The sequence below is a fragment of the Coregonus lavaretus genome, assembly GCF_964263955.1.
Source record: "Coregonus lavaretus genome assembly, chromosome: 3".
Taxonomy (NCBI): domain Eukaryota; kingdom Metazoa; phylum Chordata; class Actinopteri; order Salmoniformes; family Salmonidae; genus Coregonus; species Coregonus lavaretus.
This window is the reverse complement of record NC_139990.1, coordinates 18,530,974-18,555,287: the sequence shown is the minus strand read 5'-3', so window position 1 is coordinate 18,555,287 and position 24,314 is coordinate 18,530,974. Positions and strand designations below refer to the sequence as shown.

At 45.5% G+C, this 24,314-nt stretch overlaps 1 protein-coding gene across 1 annotated transcript in view; it reads right to left on the bottom strand.

The window, feature by feature from the left end:
• LOC311117497 (protein Jumonji-like) overlaps positions 1-24,314 on the bottom strand; it is a 90,854-nt gene that overhangs the window by 32,822 nt on the left and 33,718 nt on the right. The window contains exons 3-4 of the mRNA XM_084157529.1: positions 10,326-10,461; positions 6,960-7,080 (exon numbers count right to left, since the gene is read on the bottom strand). Coding sequence (XP_084013655.1) covers positions 6,960-7,080; positions 10,326-10,461 — 257 coding nt within the window. The remainder of the gene's footprint in view (positions 1-6,959; positions 7,081-10,325; positions 10,462-24,314) is intronic.

Genomic DNA, 24,314 nt, shown 5'->3' with positions numbered 1-24,314 from the left:
AGAACCTACAGCTCTCCAATTTCACTTCAATCACAAAGCAATACACAGCCTATATATCCCCAACCCTGACCAAATACCTTGAACAAGAAGCTGTGAAGAGATTGCATCGATACACACACACTGGGTTCAATGACGGAACAATCTGTTTGGTTCCTGAGAGAAGCCATTTTTCAAGAAGGATTCTGTATTTGATGAGCAGGTGCATCAGTATGATAACCAATCTGTTCTCATGCTTTAGATCAGCCAGTGAAGAGAAAAACAAAAGGTTCTGTTTCTGTTCCCCCTGGAAGGACCAATGGCTGCTGCAGGTCACATGGTTCAAACACCTGAACATGTCTTTCATGACTACAACACTACAACTCCCAGAGAGCAAAACTAACACTACAGCTTACTTAGGGGAGAACCAACCCTACAACTCCTTGAACGTGGACGAGGGTATTTAATGACTGCCTCCCAGACAGTAACAGGAGAAAAACATGGCTTTCAATAAACCCCTTCAGAAATATGATCTTCCTCCTTTCATGGGAATAGAGCCAGAGATAAATATGAGCCATTTAACTGGACAGGGTTGTTAAAGGTAGGATCAGTCAGAGACATAAAATATACCAGTAAACTATTAGAAGTGTCATGGCTCTAGACAGACCTGAGCCCCAATGAGCACTGTTGCTTTTATTGGAGGGGCTCTTCCTATATGTTGCCTATTAAGACATTCAACAGTGAACTGAACAACATTACTAATCTGGACCCTTTCCCCAGGAGGACGGCGTATGGACCATCTACAGTCAGGAGTGTCATGGCACCAAGTACCCCAAAGGTCATAGCACCATGTACCCACAATGCCTGGCAGGACTCAAACTAATAATTTTGTTTAAAATGCAAATCTCCCTACATCAGTGATAAGTCAACATGAACCCAGCTCCTTATTGGGACCAGACGGAGACGCACCAACAGACACCAAGCCTCTCCAACTCAGAGCCTCTCTGCAGAAAGGTCTCGCTGACGCACAAACTTCTCAACACTGTCACGTCCATTATCTTTCAAAAATGAGCAGAGGGACAATTTGTGATGATATGGATATTTTCTTAACACCAGCCCTCTGTCAGAAGTGGGGTAAAACTGGAGCTGCTTGTTGAGGCGCTGTCCTTCTATAGGGTTTAAAGACATGCTATGTCTGGCGTTTATTACCACCATGCACCACCTAACCCAGACATTGACTAGCTGCCTAGGCACTGCTCTACACACGCCTAATAGAGAGATAGGGAGCGAGAGGGAGGGAGAGCAGAGCAGAGCACCTGCAGTAGAGGCACAGGCATACAGGGGATGGGGGATTACTGCAGGATGTCCCCTTTATCCCAAGCTAATCTTCCTCCTCCCCCTCCCCGCTCTTCAAAGCTGCCGTTCCTCTGATGTTACATGTGCTTCCACTCTGTATCATTGATTAGCACTCAGACAGAGAGGGTTACCCAGCGCCGTAACAGAAACACTGCCTGGATTCCCCTGGCTAAATGAAGGGAGGAATGAGGTTCTAAACCACTCCAGATGGAACACATGGTCCTAATAAACTCTACCAGCAGACACAGCAGCGCTCAGCAGCTGGAGAGGAGACAAGACTTTACCGTCAGACGCACATGCAGGAGAAGAGACCGAGCAAGAGAGAGACCGGGAGAGTAATGCCAAGGTAGGCTAGCAATATACTAGCAATATTAAGTTAACATTTTACATTTTAGTCATTTAGCAGATGCTCTTATCCAGAGCGACTTACAGTTAGTGAGTGCATACATTTTCATACTGGCCCCCCGTGGGAAACGAACCCACAACCCTGGCGTTGCAAGCGCCATGCTCTACCAACTAAGCTACAGGGGACTACAGTTAAGCAGCAGTAATGGTTATTGCGTCCTTGTTTAAAAGTATTGATCGACATCACATGAACACAGCCACGAGAGGAGTATGTAGCTGATAAACTCATGAGCTTAGTATCCAGGTAAAACTAAAGCCACAAGCTTTGTGTCCAACATTTCTCCTCACAGCAGCACCATTCTCCTTGAACATCAACACCATGGCTGTCAATACAAACATTATGACTCTGGAGGAATCAAATGACTAGGATACTTAGGCAGGGGGTTAGGGTCAGGGTTAGTGTAAACAGCGCTCAGGGAGAGAGCCACTCTGGCTAATGTGTTTTTTGCTTTTCTGTCTTGAGTGTTGAGCTCTTGGAGAAGAGATAGCATTGCATTGAGCTGACTGTGTGACCTGGTGACCCTGAGACCCCCCCCAGGGCTCAACGCTCCCCTTCCCCATGCAATAACAGGTCATCGGTCAGAGAAGCACAAAGACAAGACTACTAGGGTGATAGACAAACAAACATACAAAGACTCTTGAAGTCTGGATCACTTGAATTTCATCTAAGAGTCCATTACATCTATTGCACCTTGAAACATTCTAACTTTACCATTGTGTGGAATCTGCTAATGCAGAATAACCTTGATAGTACTGCTTGATGCAGATCCATGCTGGCTGGCAATGTTTTCTAGTCTATTCACAACCAAGACTAACCAAGACTTCTGCCACGTTCAAAACAACTGGGAACTCTGAAATCTGACTTCCGACATCAGTGCATTCAAGGCAACTGGGAACTCTGAGAAAAAGTTCCAACTGGGATAAATAGTTTTGAACGGTCATCCAACTCGGAATTCCAACTCGCCACTCTTGCTAGAGCTTCGACTTTCCAACCTGAAGATTGCTGACGTCATGATTTTACCTCGTATTTTTCCGAGTTCTCAGTTGTCGTGAATGCACCATAAAAGCCATTTCTCTTTTAATGATGTAAAACAGGGAGTGTTGGCGAGTATGCCAATGTGAGTTACCACAGACTAACAAATATATTGGCGCAGTGTTGGTGTGTGATGTGTACACAAGGCTTAAAATGACTCCTACACAATGACTTTCACACATAATCCACTTTGCACATCATTTCATTAAAGCAACCTAAGCCTACGTGTTGCATAATGCATTAATTGTGGGAAGAGGGGAGGTTCAAACCTGTTCTGTGTCCACTATTGCGCTTTAGTATAGTAGCATTATACTGGGATGACTATTTCTCTTTAGTATAGTACTACCATGATACTGTGTCCACTATTGATCATTATTAGAGAACCAGGGGTGGGAAAAGTACTTAAATGTCATACTTCAGTAAAAAGTATAGACACCTTAATAGAAAATGACTCAAGTAAAAGTTAGTCACCCAGTAAAATACAACTTGAGTAAAAGTCTAAAAGTATCTGGATTTAAATGTACTTATGTGGAAAAAGTACTCAATTGTCATACTTGAGTAAAAGTAAAAAGTAACAATAAATGCTATAAACCAGACGGACAGACAGGGGCACACTCCAACACTCAGACATCGTTTACAAACGCACTATTTGTGTTTAGTGAGTCCGCCAGATCAGAGGCAGTAGGGGTGACAACGCATTAAATTAATAGGTGTGTGAATTGGACCATATTGCTGTCCTGCCTGAGCATTCAAAATGTAACGAGTACCTTTGGGTGTCAGGGAAAATGTATGGGAGTAAAAATTGTCAAAAATATAAATAGTATAGTACAGGGAGATTACTGGACTGACCCTGGCCTCTGACCTCTAACCCGATCTTGGCGGCCATCTTAAATCACGCTAAGCCAGGTCAATAACCAGCAGGCTCAGAGAAAAGCTGTGTTATCACTGACATCACTTTAAAAATGAGGACCAGGTCAGAGGACACCTATGACATTATCCATGACATCACAGGCTCTCTGATTGGTTCTGGCCACGGCCGTGGAACATGGGCGATGCCACCCAGTCCAAATCTGATTATGATAGAACAAACTGCTGAATAGTTTGTTGTGATGGTGCAGTTTTATTCCTTTGATACGCCTATTGTTTTCAGTGAATACAAGCAGCCTGCAGAGAATAGAGAAACTGGAACAAATACTGTTTATGACAATGCCTTGCTCCCGCTCTGGTCCCACCTACTGTCCTTACTGCTTGGTAGCAGGGTATACAATATCACAATGTGTGATAATACACACTCCTCTGCTCAGCAGACAGTATTGTGATAGAGTTTATTCAGAATGCTGTGTGACAGTATGTAATGCAGGGATCATCAACTAGATTGAGCCGCGGGCCGCTTTTTTCTTGAGCGGATGGTCAGGGGGCCGGAACATAATTACAAATCATTTGTAGACTGCAAATTGACCGCAAGAAGCCCAAGCAGATATAATCATTTGACTAAAACATAATCATTTCAAACCATGCTTACATTTGTATTCAATCACATCTCTATTACGCATGGGAATACTTTGGAACAGATACCCACAATTAAAATCATGTGGAGTTGATTTGCTGGTGTTTTTACAGTCTTTCATCTCCACTTTTGCTCAGAAAAATTGGGGGGGCCAACAGAACGGCAGACAAAGGCAGTGCGTTACTAACTTGGCATTCATTAAAACACAAACAACAAGCAGCTCAATGAGCTCTACTTGGCTCCTGCTACTGAGGAGAACTGGCCTCAATAAAATCCCCCTAAGAAGTGGAGCTTTCCAACTATGGTCACCATGGCTGAACCTTGTGTTACCTACTCCAGCCTCGGTGGTGGTGCTGGGAAGGGGAGGGGCAGAACATCTCCAGTACTTGGCAGGGTTCTAGGGTCCTGGTGCCTGATCTCCAATCTCTGTGTCCTGGGAAGACGCATGCCTAAGGACCCAAACGCCTCCCTGGGACCGCCCATCCAAAACCATGCACCTGCGCCTCCACTCTCCTCCCCCTTTCCTCTCTTGTTCTTGCGTTGCCAGGTGTGAAAGGTCCTGGCACCTCCTCAATCAGCCACCCTGTTATAAAGCGGCATGGGCTGCAGATGCCAGGGCCAAGAAGTCATCCTCCACACACACACACTCCCCACACCAAAAGGCCTGAGCTATTGCCAAGCACTCGGTGAGCCGGCTGCTCATTAAGAGAGGGAGAGAGCCTGCTTTTATTCCAGCATGAGAACTAATGAAAACCACCAAACCACTCTAGTGAGCACAGGCATGTTGTTGACACAACGTCTGTCTGCTTCTCTCCCTTCCATCTGTCCATCTTGTTCTCTTGCTCTCCTTTTCAGGTTTGCCAGGCTTCTTAATGACCAGCTCTGCTGGACTATTAAAGAACAGGTACAGCAAGGCCAGGTACTGCACACTACCACACACACACACACAGAGAGAGAGAGAGGAGAGGAGGGTGAAAAGAGGAGAGGTGGAGACAGGGAGCAGAGGAAACATGCGATGGCTGGCTACACAGAGAAGGGTCTCATGGTGAGTGAGATTACAGAGCAGATCTCTGTACTATGGCTGCTGCAGTACAGCATGTGTATATGAATATATATGATTTAATGTAGCTGTGAGTGTGTGTGTCAAGCAGTGTATTTAATCCACAGTGGCTGGTCTGTTATAGACCCAGGACCTGCTAGTTGAGAGGGAATCGCTCCCAGTCTGAACCCACCAGTTTGCTCACACAACTCCTGCTGCCCAGTCTCTTCCAACCTCTCATACCCCCCAGCCCAGTCTCCTCATACCCCCCGGCCCAGCACCCGCCGTCCCTAATACCCCTCAGCCCAGCCCCCTCCCTCACACCCCCCAGCCCAGTCTCATTCAGTCCCTCATACCCCCCAGCCCAGTCTCCTCATACCCCCCAGCCCAGTCTCATTCAGTCTCCTCATACCCCCCAGCCCAGTCTCATTCAGTCCCTCATACCCCCCAGCCCAGTCTCATTCAGTCCCTCATACCCCCCAGCCCAGTCTCATTCAGTCCCTCATACCCCCCAGCCCAGTCTCCTCATACCCCCCAGCCCAGTCTACTTCTGCTCTTCCTGAGGACCACTGAGGACCAGGCTCCTGTATCTGTATCTTATTAACTGAACAAACATTCCCCAGGTGACAGCCAGCCAAGAGGTACAGAACACCACGTCAGAGGGGAACCCTACAGGGAACAACCAGGACAACATAATGCCCCATGTTCAACCTGTGCACAATATTTCACTCAAATACTATATAGACAGTCTTCATCCTAACTTCACCCAATCTCCACACAGACAGCTGTCTTTCTTTTTATACTAGATCTGAAGAAAATAACCCATTAGAGATCAACCACGTGAATCTCAAAAGGGAAAATAATGGTATAAGAAGCACATGTACCAATCTTCAATTTCCAATTTCAAAATAGAATACTGCCCTGCATACTTCCCAAATAATAGTCTTATTCTATTTTCCATGAGAATGAACCAGATGGGAGAAACTGAGTGAGAGAAGCTCCTGTGAAGCGGTTTCCCAAAGCCTTTACAGATTACAAATCACTACTAGAAATGACATGGAAACAAGGTAATTGTTGTAGTTTAATGCATTAACTTTTTCCTAAATTATGAACTGGAAATGCTCAACACATCTCTTAATCCCTAATTAAAAACGACTGAAACAACTTTCCGCCTTTTAAGAATGAACGCTGGTTAAAGTGCTCCCATTCTTCTGAATCAAACTCCTCTTTACCCTTCGCTGTTGATGCTGTCATGTCCCATTACTGTAATTCCCTGACTTACCAAACACATTACCGGAGAAGAGAATACAGCAGGAATGAAGTGAATTAATAAAAGACAGCAGAGGCTTTTATACATTTAGTACCACAATTGTTTATTTTTGCTTTGATAATTATCTCGTTCTCTCTCCCACACACACACACACTGAATTAACATGCTGACATCCCCTCGATCAAAACACCTCTCTATGATACCGTACCTCAGCTGTACTGTAGAACATGAAAATAAACTCAACAGGTACTGTAGAGCTCCCCCTGACTATCACTACCTTTACTCCAGCACTTTGTCTGGGTCAAAGCTGCTGCTGATCAGAGCGAGAGATCAGAGAGAGCCATCTCTCCAGAGTATAGGTTAACACACTCACCTCTTCTTGGCAGGGCCATCCTCAGAGTACTCGCTGCTACCATCGGTGCTCTGGAACCGCGACCCGTCAGCCTTGTGGCCCTTCTGCCCTGAGCCATTAAGCTGGCCGCGGGCATGGGAACCTACAGAGACAAGAGGACAGGGGTTTGAAACCGTGCCGTGTACTGCTAGGTCATGTTGACTAGAGAGAAACACGGTGACCAAAGTAAGAGGGCTGATTTGTATTTGGAGCCCCATCAGCTGAAGTCAGGACTCAGGAGAAAGGAGCAGAGTTCAAAAAGACATTCCAGTCAAATGAATGAAGACAGCATTGATGAGTAACCAAGACAGAAAAATGAAGTGAAACCCTCTTGATCAAACGAAACAGCATTTACTGCAAATACACAAACAATGTGGAAGTATTCATGATGGTTAAGAAAACAAACAGATTAATTATGATCCACTAAATCTTTGTAGGTAGTAAAAGTCTCTACTACCTGGTACTGGAATTTCCAATCACATTGATTAGGACCGATGCCTTAAATCATGTGCCAACCCCAAACCACACCCCTAACTGCAGGTGTCAAAGGAACATATATTAGAATGGTAATAATGACATAGTAGCTAATGGTGTTGAGCGGCAGCTTCCTCTGAAAACTTGTTTGAAAAGAACCCAGAACAAGCCCAGGCAGCTGAAGTCTGTGTACCGAGTGCAGGTCACTACCTGACAGCAGGAGACCAGTCATAGAGCCTATCATGGCTGTAGACCTCTTAACATGCTCTGGCAGTATGAGTCACACTATAGCGATGCTCAGGGAACTGACTGGGTTAGGTTTGGTGTGTGTGTGTGTGTGTGTGTGTGTGTGTGTGTGTGTGTGTGTGTGTGTGTGTGTGTGTTCTGTGCTCAGGGTTAGTAAGGTGTAGCTTAAATGAAGCTTATAACACCAAGAACTCAAAGAAAGCATTCTCCTGATTCAGCTATACTAATCTTCGTCTAACTAATCCGTAGTAGTAGGTGACTGTAATAACATTCATACTGTACATAAACAGCCTGGCGAGGGGCCATCTTGTCTCTTCTCTACTCCCTCCTCCCCTCTCCTCTGAGTTGTTTTACATATGTTGGTGTCACATCAGTGCCTTTGTGAGGGGCCGGGCAGGGAGGGAAAGAGACAGGGATGCAAACTGGCAGTCACGAAAGGGAGTCAGACTGGCTGGTGGAGGACCTAAACTCTTTCCCCTGGTCCCAGTGAAGTCTAGCTGGGGGAAGACCTAAACTCTTTCCCCTGGTCCCAGTGAAGTCTAGCTGGGGGAAGACCTAAACTCTTTCCCCTGGTCCCAGTGAAGTCTAGCTGGGGGAAGACCTAAACTCTTTCCCCTGGTCCCAGTGAAGTCTAGCTGGGGGAAGACCTAAACTCTTTCCCCTGGTCCCAGTGAAGTCTAGCTGGGGGAAGACCTAAACTATTTTCCTGGTCCCAGTGAGGCCTAGCTGGGAATGAGGATGTCGGCTGAGCCGTAAGGACCTCTAATCAGATTTATGCGTGTTTAACTAAGCCCATCGCCTTGCTATGTTCCTCCTGCTCTCCAGAGAGAGAGAGAGAGAGAGAGCTAGAGAATGAAGGAGATAGGGAGGGGAGAGAGGTTGGGGATGCGTACCTTAGCGAGCCACAGAGTGTAGCCCATTAGTGGGAGGTGGAGTAATGCAGACAGGAAGCCCAGATGCAGACAGAAAATATTAACAGCCAGGAGAGTGGCATTACTTCAGCTTAATCACCTTCACAAACACAGAGTGATTACGACTGAATAATACATGTTTCTTATGGAGCAAACTTAGGGTCCATCAGCAGCCTGTAGCAGTAACACTCTCTCACTGGTCCACTGTGGCCGTGGCTAGTAACTATATATGTTTTTCTCTCAAAGCTTTTCATGACACAGTATGATTGGGACCGTAGTGTGTATAAAAATAAACAATGTGTTTTTCATGTGGGACCACCTCTATATTTCCCCAGTCATCCTCAGAAAATACCTTAAACATATTTTTAAATAAAATATAACAATTAGAGTAGATGAGGTATGTGAGAATGACATGATGCAGATAGGGAGAGTGAAACAGACTCCCTATCCGAAAGGAAGCCAGCCCTATCACCAAGGCTCAGTGCCCTCTGCCACTATGTTCTGGCCAAAACTTCCACAGTGTCATCCCCTGAGGTCTCCATGAGACAGGACAGGGTCAGTGCTAAGGGACAGACAGGACAACGACGGTGGTGCTACGGGGCAGACAGTCACTACCATCCACCATCACCGATGGTTTGGAATGCAGCCAGTAGTTCCATCAATAGAGGGGGGGATGGAGAGGAGGGCAGGGCAGGGGAGCCGGAAGAAAGCTTCCTGAGCGGCAGTAACCAGAGGCCTATTGATGTAATGATTCCTTCCATCTAAGGAGGGATAACAGGAAGAGAGAGAGGGGAAAGGGATGCAGAAGGGCATCATGTAATTAGTTCAATAATGCAGAGAGGGAGCGAGGGAAAGAGGAAAAGAGATGGAGAGATGGACGCCTGCCAACAGTGAGAGGTAGTGGTCAGGGAGATGGCATGATTGCCAGTTATGGGATGGGAGGTAGACGGGGGGCCGGGTGGGGGGGATGAGGGGGGCTGACATGCTTAGGGCCTTGCAGGGTTGGTCCCTTCACTCTGCTTTTGGATCCATGGGTGTCTGCAGGCAGCTGGCTCCAGCCAGCCAGCCAGACACACCCCTCTAAAAGAGGGGGTGAAAAGGGATGAGAACACGTTTGACTGATTCTCCAAAATGGAGGACAGTTTCAGCCGGTACAATGCAGTCTGTGCGACTGAGCCTGTAACCTAGAACTGAACTGAGGCTTCCCCTTGCCTGCTTGGCATGGTGTAAACTTCCAAAGGCCTTTATCTCCCTCTCAGTCGCTGGTTTGTGTCGGTGACAGCTGATAATAGGTTCAGAGGCCCGTGTGAAGTTTCATCTCCTAGTTGGTTGGGGTTTGAAGCAGAGAGGAGACTGAGCAGAGTGTATCGAAGCACAGCGAAGGAGTCAAACAAAGCAGCATCAGATAATTCAAACCAGCCTTTATCCTGAGTTTATACCACAGATGGACACAAACAGGCACAGACTGAGCTCCCTGGCACCTGCTTAGAAAAAACCCTGCAGCATCAGCTCTGTTTCATCGTGTCTACCAAAGCACCTTCACTCTGAAATAACTCCATATTAATGTGTCACTATTCCATCACGCCTACCAGATCATTATTAGCTGGTCCACTGTAAACAACTAAACACAGAGTAGCCTATCACAGGTCTGTGAGCTTCCAGACAAAAAGCTGACTGGGTCAGTGTTGCAGAGAAATGGGTCCCAGGGGAAACTCACCATTAGTGTATTTGGTTCCATCTCCGATGCAGTCTCCGACCTGCCTTTTCTGAGCAGTCTTGAACTCTTTCAGGGAGAGATAGAGCACCTTCCTCACATCCCTCTCCTCTGACCAGGGGATCCCATCTATGTCATCCTAAAAAACACAGGACAGAGGACTACTGATTATCATTAGCATAACATAGCATCTTACCATAACACAGCATAGTAGATGACTACATGTTAGCTTAAGCATAACATGTTACATTAGCATAACATAGCAAAGCATTACAAGTAGCGTTTCTCACAACATAACCATGACCCACAAAAGACAAAAGAGTGATTCCACACGAAACTAGAACAAACTCGTGGTTTGGGGGATTTTCACAAAATGTAATCCATAGAAGTGTCCTTTGGAGGAAGCATTTTACATATATTTGATATATATATATATTCATGAGGAATCCCCCAGAACCAATGAAGCCTAATAATGAATTAAATTGGGAGAATATGGATGTCTAGTATGACAGTTTCCAATCGATTCCCTTGGCTGACAGAAAGACAGACGTAGGATGTTATTGTAACAAGGGTGACAGACATCTTTTAAATCACACTGCTTCCTTTTCCTGAATCACTTTTCATATTCGACAACAACCCTCTTTCTATCTCCGTACTATTTGTTATTTTAAACAATGGATGGACAGTCCATGAGGTCAATGTAGCACAGATACTCACAGCAGTACACCACCAGGAAAGACCGAAGAATAGTATGGTGACATGGACTTCCGTTACAGTACACTAACTTTCCAACATGCTTCATTATTAAGGTCTCCAGTGTCTGAGTACAGAAATAACCTGCTTCCTACACAGAGCAGATTTACTGTATAACACTGTTATAACCCTGCTTCCCCTCACAGTACAGCGCTACTTCCTACACACAGTGCAGCTGTACTAGGCTACTGTTTGATGTGTAACACTAATGAGCATAGGAAATTAGATTAGAACAAGATGACCAAACAACAAGCTGGATCTCTACTGAAATAGACCAGAAGTATGTGGACACCTGCTCGTCAAACATCTCATTCCAAAATCATGGGCATTAATATGGAGTTGGTCCCCCCCCGACGAACAGTTCTTGTGCTGTTGTCCAGAGGCAGTTTGGAACTTGGTAGTGAGTGTTGCAACCGCACTTCAGCACTCCGCGGTCCCGTTCTGTGAGCTTGTGTGGGCTACCACTTCACACCTGAGCCATTGTTGCTCCTAGAGGTTTCCACTTCACAATGATAGCACGTACAGTTGACCGGGGCAGCTCTAACAGTAACTGAATAACTGAAAGGAGTCAAAAGGCATTCCCAACCCTCAATGGAAACAACACGACACTTACAACATCTTGTAAAAAAAATACTTTATTCTGCGGATCGCTTGTCTTAACAGACAGGCAGCCCTGCCCATCTGCTTAGTAAGGGCTAAACTCCTTAGACTCATAACTAGATCTCAGCTCCTCTCATCACAACATGTTCATCCCAATGCTTTCAGAAAACAGACTAAAAACGATCTAAAAATCCAACATTGCCATCCCAAAATTGCTATCGTGCCTTTGCTGTAAGTAAATGCGGTTTTCTACCAAATGGCACGACCGACAGACAGACTGACGTGGGTAGGCAGAGAGACAAGCAGAGAGGCAGGAGTGGGTAGTTAGGCAGCTAGCAGGCCATTGAGCGGGCTGACTGACTGACGGACGGAGTAAAGCCAGGCCAGAGAGGGAGAGTCGGGCTGCTGGCAGAGCAGAGTAGGGCCGGGGCACAGATGAGAGCTGAGGAGCTGGCACCCCCACAGAGACAACACGCAGCACTGAGCTGACAACCCCCGCCCGCTGACACCCGCCCCCCCTCCGCTCACACTGGGAACCCACAGCCTGCTAATGAGCGCTGGGGCCTTTGTGTGTCTACTGTTGCGGGCCGACTGGCACACAGCACGCACACACATTTTAGGGGCCCCAAAGGGACTCAGAACCCACTGCCTTTCATACCACAGCGCTCCACCTTGGCAAACACAGCGAACAGAAAGACACACAGAGGCTCCTCTAAAACGACATCAAGAGCTTCTACTCCTTTAACATTCCCACTGAGACGAGCCAGGATGGGAAAGGTGGATATCCCCAGACAGAGACTAAAGGTGGGTAGTCACAGACAGACGTCTGTCACAGCAGACGGAGACTCTCTACATCAGACGACATGCTGGATCCGTCATCACACGCCAGTAGAGACTTAATAGACGCCAGAAAGAAACTCCATATCGACTTGTAAACCCTTTACGGTCTGGAACATCCCCAATAGGCTTCAGGAAGATAAGTAGTCTACACCTGATTGTTCTGAGGCTGCCGTTTACACAGAAGCCCTGTGGTATGGTTCTTTATACAGTGTTGGTACCAGGGTCTAAAGCAGGGACATTTCCAGCTAAGTCTTAAAAGGGAAACTTCTAAATGTTTCAACTTCATCATCTCCAGCACCACTCCAACACGTGAAAATTGTGTGTTTCTATGTTTTGTAGTAAAAAAAGATAGAGGAAGATAACTGTTTCCAACGACGTCGGTGTGCATCGTGTGATTTTGACCAATTGTGAGTAGACATTGCCTACTAATTGGTTGATGATGTCATTGGAAACGCTGATCTCTCATATTTTTTTACTACAAAACATAGAAACGCGCCATTTCCACACATGATGTTGGGGTGGTGCTGGAGATGAATATAAAGATGAAAATGTTTGACATGTCCTATTAACAGCAACATCAGTAGTCGTGGGAGAGGGTGGCGGTTCTGGTGGATCTTATTGAGCAGCTGGTGAGATGAAGTGGTGAGATGTCCCATGTTATCACATCACTGGGTTGTAAACCTCTAACCCTTCCCATCCAAAGCCACCTGATCCATTAAGACCAGGACTAATATAATAACCAGGACAGAGACAACAACTCAGTTTCATCTGTCAACTCTAACATTGCATGATGGATGGAATAAAGCTTGAATGTAGTTGTAGAAATAGAGATCGAGAGCTTGGGACTATAAGGTTCTATCTGCAAAAATATGATTGAGATAATTGGCTGTAAGGTTCCGAACCCTCATTGGTTTGAATGGTGTCAGCAATGTATTCTTTTGAACTTGACATGAATGGAGGTATTTAGAGTACTATAACTCAATTTTGACAAAAATGCAGATAGAACCTTAGTGTTTATTTATCTGTCTGTGTGTAATATATATATATATATATACATACATATATATATACACACACACACACACACACACACACACACACATTCTTTTTTTGTGTGTTATTATTGTATTCTTTTTACTGCTCTAGGGATATAATTATGGCTTGGATAACCTTATTTACTATGTCTTGATTTATTTTTCATTCTTTATGCAGTGCACAAAACACCGGAAGAATTATCGCAGTGAATTATTGTAATGTTTTTTTATAAATCAATTAATCCCATAAGGGATGGGTTGCCAACTGGCAATTTGACACGAAAATAAATGTAATTCATCCATTCATTAATTGCCAAGCTCTTGAGGTCTGTAGCACTGATGTGAGACGCGTGACAAAATAACAATTGTTGTGAGGTGAACAACAATGGAAACTGCAATGAGAAATAAAATATCACTTGTTCTTTAACCTACTGTGTACTGTAAGAGGACTGGCTGAAAGATTTGGTGCCGAGAGAAAGAGGAAGTCCATCTAACCAAGCAGGAAGTTCACACGCCCATCTGCAGATGATTTTGTCATAACCACCATAGATTAATTTCACAAAACAGAAAAAACCCTCACACCACACCACACTGGAGAGAGGTTGTCCCAATTTCAAAACAAAAAGGAACATGCTTGCGTTGGTTCACATAGCAGACTAATAATAACAGCCCTGATAGTCTGGATCTCATCAACCAGAGAATGTGGGCCAGGAGCCAACTGAGATCAGGCTGAAATGTGTTTTAGTACTGTATAACACACATTCTCCTGAACAGAGAGGAGTGGTGAGGGGGGAGGGGGGCTTAGTGTTTGTGTAGCTAGGAAGGGTCGCCCTTGCTCTTCCTCTCTCCTGAGGGTCTCCCCCGCTCTCTAGGCTCCACGTGTCCCAGTGCTGGTGTATCTGTAACAGGAGGGGTTTTCACACACTGAGATTTACCCAGCACAATAACTATTTTTCACAGCTTTTCTCCCAAACCATTACTTAGCTTGCAGATACAAGTGACAAGCTGCGAATGATTTGGAGGGGTTGCAAAGCCGACAGGATTTCACCAAGTCACCAGCAGAAGTCCATTCCAGAGTGCAGGGCTGAGTCAGTCACTCAGTCTGCTCCTAATAGGAGAAGTGCCGAGCTCACGGAGGGTTAACGGGTGCGTGAGGAACTTAATGGCATCCCCTCATTACACCTCTACCTCAGCGCATCGGAATGCCCGGGCTGTATCCATAGAGTCTACCAGTGAACACCCTCATGCTGGGATCGACCACATTCCTGTTCCCAGTCTCAGACCCAGAGCACTTCCACCTGCACCAGAAGCAATGCTAAACATTATCCAATTTTGGTAACTTTTGAAATGTTAGGGGCTGCCGACCCAGAAGGGGAGAGGGGAGCTTTGCCTCGCTGCATCACTGTGTGTGTATCCTGCCCTCCTCATCTCCAGTACCCAGGGGCCCACCATAAACACCCTGAGAGAAAACACTCAGTTGATCTGAGACACACAGAGACGCACTGCCAGGCTCCACAGAATGCATTTAACTGAAGGAGGGATGTAAAGCGCTTTATCATCCTGTGGTTTCTCTTCCTCTTCACTCTCCCTCCCTTTCCCTTGGACACACACACGCCAGAGCTAAAGCCAGCTGAGCGTGTCTAAGTGACAGACTGCCACTGTCATTCAGCCCTGTCAAGCACAAAATGCTATCAGACTCATAAACTGGAGCAGAAAGAAGCAGGATGGTGCAGGGTAATATATCCAATTCATTTGAATGTATGTTTTAGCACGATGTTCCAAATGCCTGCATCACTAGAATCAAGTTGAATGAGCGTGTGTCTTTTTGGTCTCGTCTCTTTCACTCCCTCGGTGTTGTGTGCACCTTCCCACTCACACACAGACACCAAGCCCTCCCCCTGCCACTCACAACAACAAAAGAGATGAAAGATCACTTCTTCCTCTCTGACAAGCGGTTTCAGCTCACCATTTGCATTTGTGGTTTGGTTTATCAGAACCGGTCATATGGACACCGAAACACATTGAGATATTATTTTACTGTACTAGAGGAGAACTTATCCTTTGTAACGATACCCTTTTTACATCTCAATTCCCCAATTTTTTAAGCGCAGATCCTACTAAGACGGGAGTATCAATGAACATTATTGTGGAAAATGTATGCTCAGTTTGTCGCGCGTGGCATTGTGGTACCATGTACCGCTAGCAGCATTTTAGCCACAGACTTATGTGCTAGCTGTCTACTCTGTTTTATAAATGTGCATACAAATATGGATTTGTATAAGGAATTGGCAACTCTTTCTCAGTCTGAGAAATAAGCATCTTCTTCCCCAGGTAGGCCACTTGATTTCAACATAAACAAAAGAGAAGAGGCTATGTTGTTCAAACAGTTGGGAGAAGGACAGGAGGGTGTATTCATAACAGTTAAACTGTTCTACCTTGTTAGCAAGCAAATAGATCCAAAGTTGGCTAGACTTAAAATATTAAAGATTAGCTGGCTACTCACTAGCAGTGGGTGATTTTTTTTTATGCCACGTTAATTTTCTACAATGCCTGCTACCAGAAGTTCGTCATTATTAGTGGATGTGCATGGTTCTGGTTACATTGCAACAAAAAAGGGCATTTTCATAGACTTGAAAGCCAGATCAGTGATTATTGCAAAAAAGCCAGTTAAACTATTTTGATGATTTTTTTTTATTATTAGTGGGTCTTATGGTTGAAGGCTTATATTTAGTTTAGGTATAACTTTACTAGCCCTGAATTCATGAGATTATTCCTGACTGTTTGAAATGCAGTGTATTGACCTTTAATTGTGCAACAGCGCTTATTTTTTTAGATAATTATTTTGTAAAAAAAATCTAGATATATCGTGAATCGCATATAAGTTCGAAAAAAATGGTGATATGGGTTTTAGGCCATATCGCTCAGACCTAGGATAATGTAACGATTTAAAGGAGCAGTATAAATGTCATTTTTCAAAGGAGCAGGATAATGTAATGTTTTAAAGGGGGGGGGGGGGGGGGTGGATTCCAGGTCATAGGAACTAGAGGGAGGTTCCAGGGCCCAAGTTGGACCAATAAAGAGGCTTTATAAACTAGGCTGACTGCCCCTGACCAGTCACAAGACTGAAGAAAAAACCCAATGATAAACAGAGTCCACCTGGTCATAATAACAGCACGTGTGTGTGTGTGCGCTTCCGCATGAACGCATGTATACTGGGCCCCTCAGTGGATGCAGACAGATTCAGGAAATTATCCGGTGGAAGGGGGGATGGACAGGAAGTCCAAAGTCTCATTACTCCGCTGGGCTCTGATTCTGATTGAGGGGAAAGGGTCTGGATCCCACAGGCGGAGATAGCATGAACACGTTCATACAGCCCAGGCACAGACAGGCTAACACGCTAATACAGCACAGCACAGCTAGCCACAGACAGGCTAACACTAATACAGCCCAGCTAGCCACAGACAGGCTAACATGCCAATACAGCCCAGCTAGCCACAGACAGGCTAACACGCCAATACAGCCCAGCTAGCCACAGACAGGCTAACACTAATACAGCCCAGCTAGCCACAGATAGGCTAACACGCTAATACAGCCCAGCTAGCCACAGACAGGCTAACACGCTAATACAGCCCACAGACAGACAGACCTGGTCCCACTTCCCAACTTTTCAGGGTTTAGTGTGGCCAGGGAGAGTGGGGTGGGTGTGGGACGGGGTTTAGAGTGGACAGAGAGAGTGAGGTTGGTGTGGGGCAGGGTTTAGTGTGTCAATGTTCCCTTCTTCAGCCTTGATAGTGGATCAGCAGTCTCCTCAGTGAGATCCAGCCCAGAGCCCACCATGCAGCTCTGTTTACACAGGCAAAACATAAAACTAGATGAAGAGTAACAGATGGTACAGTCCTCCCTCTGCTCTCATCCCTCCATATCTCTCTGCCTTCATGTGTCAATACTACTCAAATCTTTCTCTTCCCATTACTCCCACTACTTTTTCCACAGGATGATCCCCTCACGCTATACCTCTCCCCCCTCCCGCCATTCCTCTCAGTGGAGAACATAGTGAATCAAAACGTCCAATCAGGATCCTGAACAGCTTCTACCCCCAAGCTATCAGACTGCTTAATAGTTAGTTAACCAATAGCTACCCGGACTATTACAAGTTTAAACTATTGCATTGACCCTTTTTGCACCAACTATTTTGACTCATCACATATGCTGCTGTTACTGTTTATTATCTATCCTGTTGCCGAGTCACTGTATCCCTACCTACAGTGGCTTGCGAAAGTATTCACCCCCCTTGGCATTTTTCCTATTTTGTTGCCTTACAACCTGAAATTTAAATGGATTTTTGGGGGGTTTGTATCATTTGATTTACATAACATGCCTACCACTTTGAAGATGCAAAATATTTTTTATTGTGAAACAAACAAGACAAAAAAAACAGAAAACTTGAGCGTGCATAACTATTCACCCCCCCAAAGTCAATACTTTTGTAGAGCCACCTTTTGCAGCAATTACAGGGAGTTCACCACAACCCTTACAATCTGAAGGAGGAGTCGACTCCAACACACACAGGCAGGATACTCATTGTGCTTGTGCCTCTGGCGCCCCTGCACTCAGCTCGTATGGTATTCATAGAAGGTCTTATGAGGCCAGAGTTTGAAATTGCGTGTGAATCAGCATCATAGACTGAGCTTTTCTCCACACAAACGCACCACACACACAAACAAACTCACCACACACACACCAGTATTGTGCTCGAGCTGGAATCCAGCGATGCACAGTGAAAGTTGCCCAGCAAGCCAGCCAGCCAACCAACCAGTCCCCACACCTGTGTTTGATCGTTTGCAAAGCAGGCAACACCATTTCAAGGTAAACATGTAAATCCAGCAACATCACTACTTTTATCCACCCAATCTAACCCGACTGGTCAGTTACACATGTATTTCTGTCCCTGACCTGTTGTGTGTACGCCCCCCCCCGTCTCTAGTGTAATGGACCAAGGTTAGTGTAACTTGTTACCTCACTGCTACACTCTGCCAGCTGTAGCTAGGTCAGGAGCTAGGTGTGTGTGTGTGGGGGGGGGGGACCACCACAGCATGTGATTCCTCTCACAACCTCCAACTTAGGAGATTACTTTATTACAAAACAAAAGCAGACCACTGTGGGTTCACACACAGAGGAATGGAATGCCAGGAATGGAATGAGCGAGAGAGAGAACAGTCACTGCTCCACTCTAACATTGCCAGCCTGGCTCAACCTGGGAGAGACAGACAATGATGCCGAAGCATGTGACGCCACCACCCACTCCCTAGCCCCCTTCCTCTAATTACCCCTCTCCCTCTCTTTTTCTGTCTCCTGGGGTGAATCAATCTTCCTGTTCTCTTATAGAAATTAATGTGCCCTGAACGCTGTGATCCCTCCCATGCCTGTCCTGGGCTTATTATTCAGCCCTGTCCCTTGGGACAGCTCCTAGCTCTACACTGTCCTACCTTGTTTACACCATGTGACACTCCACCACCATGTTGTTTACACCATGTGACCCACTAACTGCACTGCCCCACATGATGTTGAGTAGATGTAGACTTAGTTCAGTGGTAGTGTATGACTACTGAGGTGGTAAGGAGCACGGTAAGAACAGAAGAGAAACGGAGTAGAGAGAGACGGGTGAGAGGAATAGCAGGAGGGGAGAACAACAAGGCAGCTCCTGTGTGTCAGCCCTGGGAGCTTTAGCACCTCTTCTCACAGCTGGTGGAAATACTTTCCAAACTGTTGGCAGCAGCAGCGGTAGGGCTGGAGCCTGGATGTGTTGCAGCGAGTGGCACAGAGCAGAGCACTGGGGGTGCCAGGACACCGGGCAGGATGGCACAGAGTAGCACGCGGTAAACAATGCACAGTGTTCTGGGATGCCCTCCTCAAATCTGGCACTCACTGGCCCTGTAGCACATTACTGGGCCTGAGCTTTTGGCTCTAATCGAGCATGCGCACATGTGCGTACTGAAGCAGGATGAACAGCTGTTTTCAGATGACTTTACGGTTTTAGTAGACGGATCAGAGTCAAAGTGGTGAGGATCAGGTTGAGTCAGACATCAGGAAATCAAATGAGTGAATTTGTTATTGGATAAAAACGCTGCCCTATCAAAAGAAGAGCAGAGCATGTTGTAATGTGTGTATGATGTCAAGCCTGTCTCCCTCTAGCACTACCAACAAGCACCGCTCAGCTCTATTTTTATCATATCCATCAGAGCAACACATTCAGGCTGCCATCCACAGTGTTTCACAGCACAGGGGCCTGGTGTCTTTGGTTTATTCAGGCTGCTGCTGCCCCCCCCCCCCAGATGTGTGCTGCATCCGCCTTTCTCACACACACACACAACAGCAAAGTCCTCCATTCTCCTCTAGCTCCATATGGGCTTGCATTAATTGTGAGCGACGGGTCAGCTTGAACATATGTCGACCCTGACAAACTTCACTTCCTAGAGGGATTCTGCTGCAGAACTAAGATCATGTTGGCCATGGAGACTGACTGCTGGGGGACTGACCAACCAAATGGCTGATCTTTCCCCTCTAACACAGGGTGAGCTTTTTATTTCATTTTGAGGCTTCAGAACAGAGTATTTAGACCAACAGCATAACTAAAATAGTGTCAATACATCATGGTATTTCAGGTAAGAAGGAAAAACCAATACAGTTCAGCTGAGATATCCAGCAGTAAGCCAGCACCAGTCTGTCAAAAGCAGATTCACAGTAGAGCGATGACCATCTCAGTTTATCACAAGGTTAGCAGCGGAATGGTTGTAGCCAGTAGCTTATCAAAAGCATGCCTATACAATTAGAATAACTAACATGACCTTCTTCCTTCCTCTCAGCTTTACAGAGAAGTCAACAGAAACAGAACTGTTACAACCATCTGGCAGCAACCACTAGGACCTCACACATTGCTTTTTTCACACGGATGGGAGAGAGAAGTCTACACGCACCGTATACAAACGCAAGTGTGGGGCACACAGGCGCGCTCGCACACACACACACACACACACACACACACACTATGGACGTTTTATTATCATTGCGGTCCACTGTCTTCTGTTTATTCAGTCTGACCCAATTTAGACAGAAAGGGAAATTAAATCTGCACTTCCCTGTTCACCAGCATCCATTAGTTTGTCATTGTTAGTGGCTGTTTGCAAGACAATATTAAACTAACGTCTAGCGCAGGCAGGCAGACAGAAATTGCACCGCGCTGCAAAAGTGACAAAACAAAATAAATGATTCAGTGAAATGTTTAATAACATAAAATCACACACTTATCAGCAGCCAGCCTGGCTTAACAACAAAAGCGGAGTTGGCTGGCCTTCTGGAGTTTACAGAGGTCAGAACACACTGGAACCTGGAAGAGGAACGATCTGGACAGAGAGGGACACTTTAAAATGTCTACAGCAATTCAGAAGCTCTAAAAACACTTCCTAATGTTGATATTGACTGGCGGATATGTGGGAGCAGAAGAGACAGACCAGGTCTGTGGGAGCAGGCAGGAGGGAGGGATAACAGAACAGAGATACAGGATCTCATGTCCAGGGACCTGCACCAGAGGAGTAAGGGGTTAGAGGTCAGGGGTCAGGCAGGCGGCCTCTGGGGTTAAAGGGGACTCCCAGCAGACACCTCTAAGTTGCTCTGCTCAAAGAGCCCGTCAATCAATATTGATGATTTACCATCCTGGGTCTCGCTCACCCTAACCCTCATAGCCCCAGGGTCTCTGTTAGATAAAGCCCCTTTACATGACAAAGTGGTACGAGAGAAAGGCAGAGGGCAGGGAAAGAAAATAACTGCAATAGCAGGATGGATGAAACGCCCACGCACCAGGTCCATCGTCAGTATCCTGCTTTTAAACCGAAGAATCAGAGGGACAGGAAGGGTCATGACATATTCTACAACGTCAATCTGTGCTAGTAAAGATTCCGTTGGTTTAGATTCCCAGAGAGGGAACTCCCTCATCAAACCATATGTCAGGTGAAACATCACACAACAAGCTGAATCTGTCCAGACAAAGAAAGAGGAAAGGAGAGGGGGAGGGGGACAGGTATGTATTGTGTCTCGTCTTCCGTGTCTTTCTTTTTATCCTTGGTTGTCTTTCCCTCCAGGGTGAAACTAGAGTAGGTGTTGAAAATGTTCCCCTGCCCTGCCAGCGTCTGACCTGGATATCAGCAGACAGAGGACGGTGTGTTGCGTATTACTTTAGCCCTGTCAATAGGCACTTCCTGTTCAGGGCTCAAAATGAATTAAATTAATCCAAACTGGTCAACTAGAAGACGAGAGGAGCCAGTCAATAAATATAAGCTAGGTCTAGGATAGGAGGAATTAAACCTGTCATTTCATGATATTTTTTGGGCCAAATATCCAAACATATGACATTGATGTTTTCCTCTGCAGGAAAGAAAGATAGCCCCTCTGAAACAGAAAACATGAACTATATTTATTTCCTGAAAGAACTGCCATTCTGACAGGCCTTCCCATAGGTCCATTATCACAGATCTTCCCAACGGCCCTAATCGGAGGCCTTTTCAGGGAGACGTTGTAAACAATCCCACCTCCTAAAGGCATCAACATGCTTCAGTTCGGCTGGCGGCTAGCAGAAGTCGACTAGGTGAACCGAACGAGTGTGCTCGCATACTCCCTTAAAAGATTTTCGCTAGAAAAATGAGAAAAAAGCAGCAATAGTACTGTTTGGCCAGTGAGACGCCGTAGCCAGTATACACTTCCTCAAAATAGTCAGAATTAATCTAAGATAAAAAAATTTATGACATATTTCTTGAGTTATGTTTTTTTGCCGAGGAGGATTTCTCAATGAAAAAATGTGCATGAAAACAAGTCGTCTCTCGTTGAATGACAACAAAGACTTTATTGAAGAATCCATACAGCTGACCAATCACGGACGAAGGGGCGTAGACTTCTGCTGGCCTCGTGAAAAAAAGTGTGTGCCCGAACAGCCAAAAACAAGTCCAAAACAAACAAAAATATCATAATATATGCAAACTCTTCTGAACTGTTTAGTCTGGGAAGCATGTGGACGCCTTCACACACGTCAGTCTCTCCATCAATCACTGACAGCAGCTAAATAAACAAAATCATACCTTCCATCAATCACTGTCTATTTAAAAAGACAGTCAGACAGTTTCAAATCGCTGCCGGGTTGTGTGCATGCGACGTGTGCCTATTATACATTTTAAAGAGAGAATGTAGCTCAAGGAAGTCAATGGAGCACCCTGGCTTGGAATATGATTTACAAAGGACCTGGAACGAAGAGGCTGGTTTAGTGGCCGAGACAGTCTGTCCCTTCCAGCTCTGTTTAATGGCAATGGTGTGTGTGGCACTAGTCACTGGGACATAATGTTTTTACGTAACGTTATCACAGCCCTGCTACCAAGAAACTAATGACACTGGATATTGTGAGCAAACACCAGTTTGGTCATTTCACAGTCAGATGTCAAACAAGGTCACATCATTACCTGGTGATCCTGATAAACATCTGTAGTGACGTAGACCTACTGGGAACCTTACCGGCTACACCGGTGGCGTTACCGGCTAGGTACCCAACACCTCACTGTGCACGTCATGACATGTCTGACTCAGCACTGCCTAGCCTGGTCCTGCGTAGATATAACCTCATCCCAACCGGCTACATTCCTATCGTGTTCATTCCCCGAGCTGAAGGAGATTGATAGCTATGCCGTTCAAAGGAGAGGAGCAGCACGGCCTCTCACCGACCCTGAAGGAGTCATAATAACTTCATTAAAAAAATAACTAACTTGTAGGAATCCATTGCACCGTCACCAGGAATCACAATTAATAGGGCAGTGAATAAAACACAGCACAGGCCAGACAGAGAAGAATCAGACAGACCCCAGTAGGAGACGATCTACATTTAACTAACTGCAAAGTCAGACAGCGCCGATTTGTCTTCTCTAAAGACGCTAATAAGGAGAGTATTGGCTCAGGACATTAGTCTTTTCCTGTCTGTCTACAGAGATCCATAGAGGAGAGAGACCAGAGGACTGGGTTGTTATATTAAACCCTACTAGGCATTTAAACCAGTCCTGGCGTTTTAATGTACGTTCGTGACTTATAGGGCATCATAAAATGTGTCGTTTAATTTAACCTATTTTTCTGTTAACGAACCTCACAATAACTCCCCTGTATTAGCTCACTGAGGGACTTTAAGGTTTAATCTCAGTTTTACTGTGCCTCGGAAAAAGAGGGAGCAGAAAAAAACCCGAAGAAATACAGGACATAATTGCACGCCACTTGCAATCAGCCTGAATGCAGCTCCACCCCAGCTTCAAAATACACAAACAATAAATGCTCTAAAGAAGTCAAAATGTGGAATCGAATCAAGAGCTGTGTTCAATTTCCTAGTGAATGGCAGTGTGGTTTTGCGCTGGTATATTGTCATCTTCCATTAGTGGGAGGTTTTAAGCTGAAGGCTCCTGCTGGAAAAGAAAGAACCCTTGTTTACTGGAGAGAAAAAATTATCTGAAAAAAGCCTCTTCCATCACATCCAAAACAGTACAGGACTATAAGGTGTGAGAATGTCTAATGACAGTAACAGTGCCAGGGCATTAAAATACTCAGACTTAACACAAATATAATGACAAAAGTGATCTCAAAGGAGCAGCAGCTACTGTTAAAATGTAGGTGTAGAAAACCCATGATTATGGTCCAAACATTTAGCAAAGTAAAGCCGTGTCTGATCGCAGCCTAATTTGCATTGTAA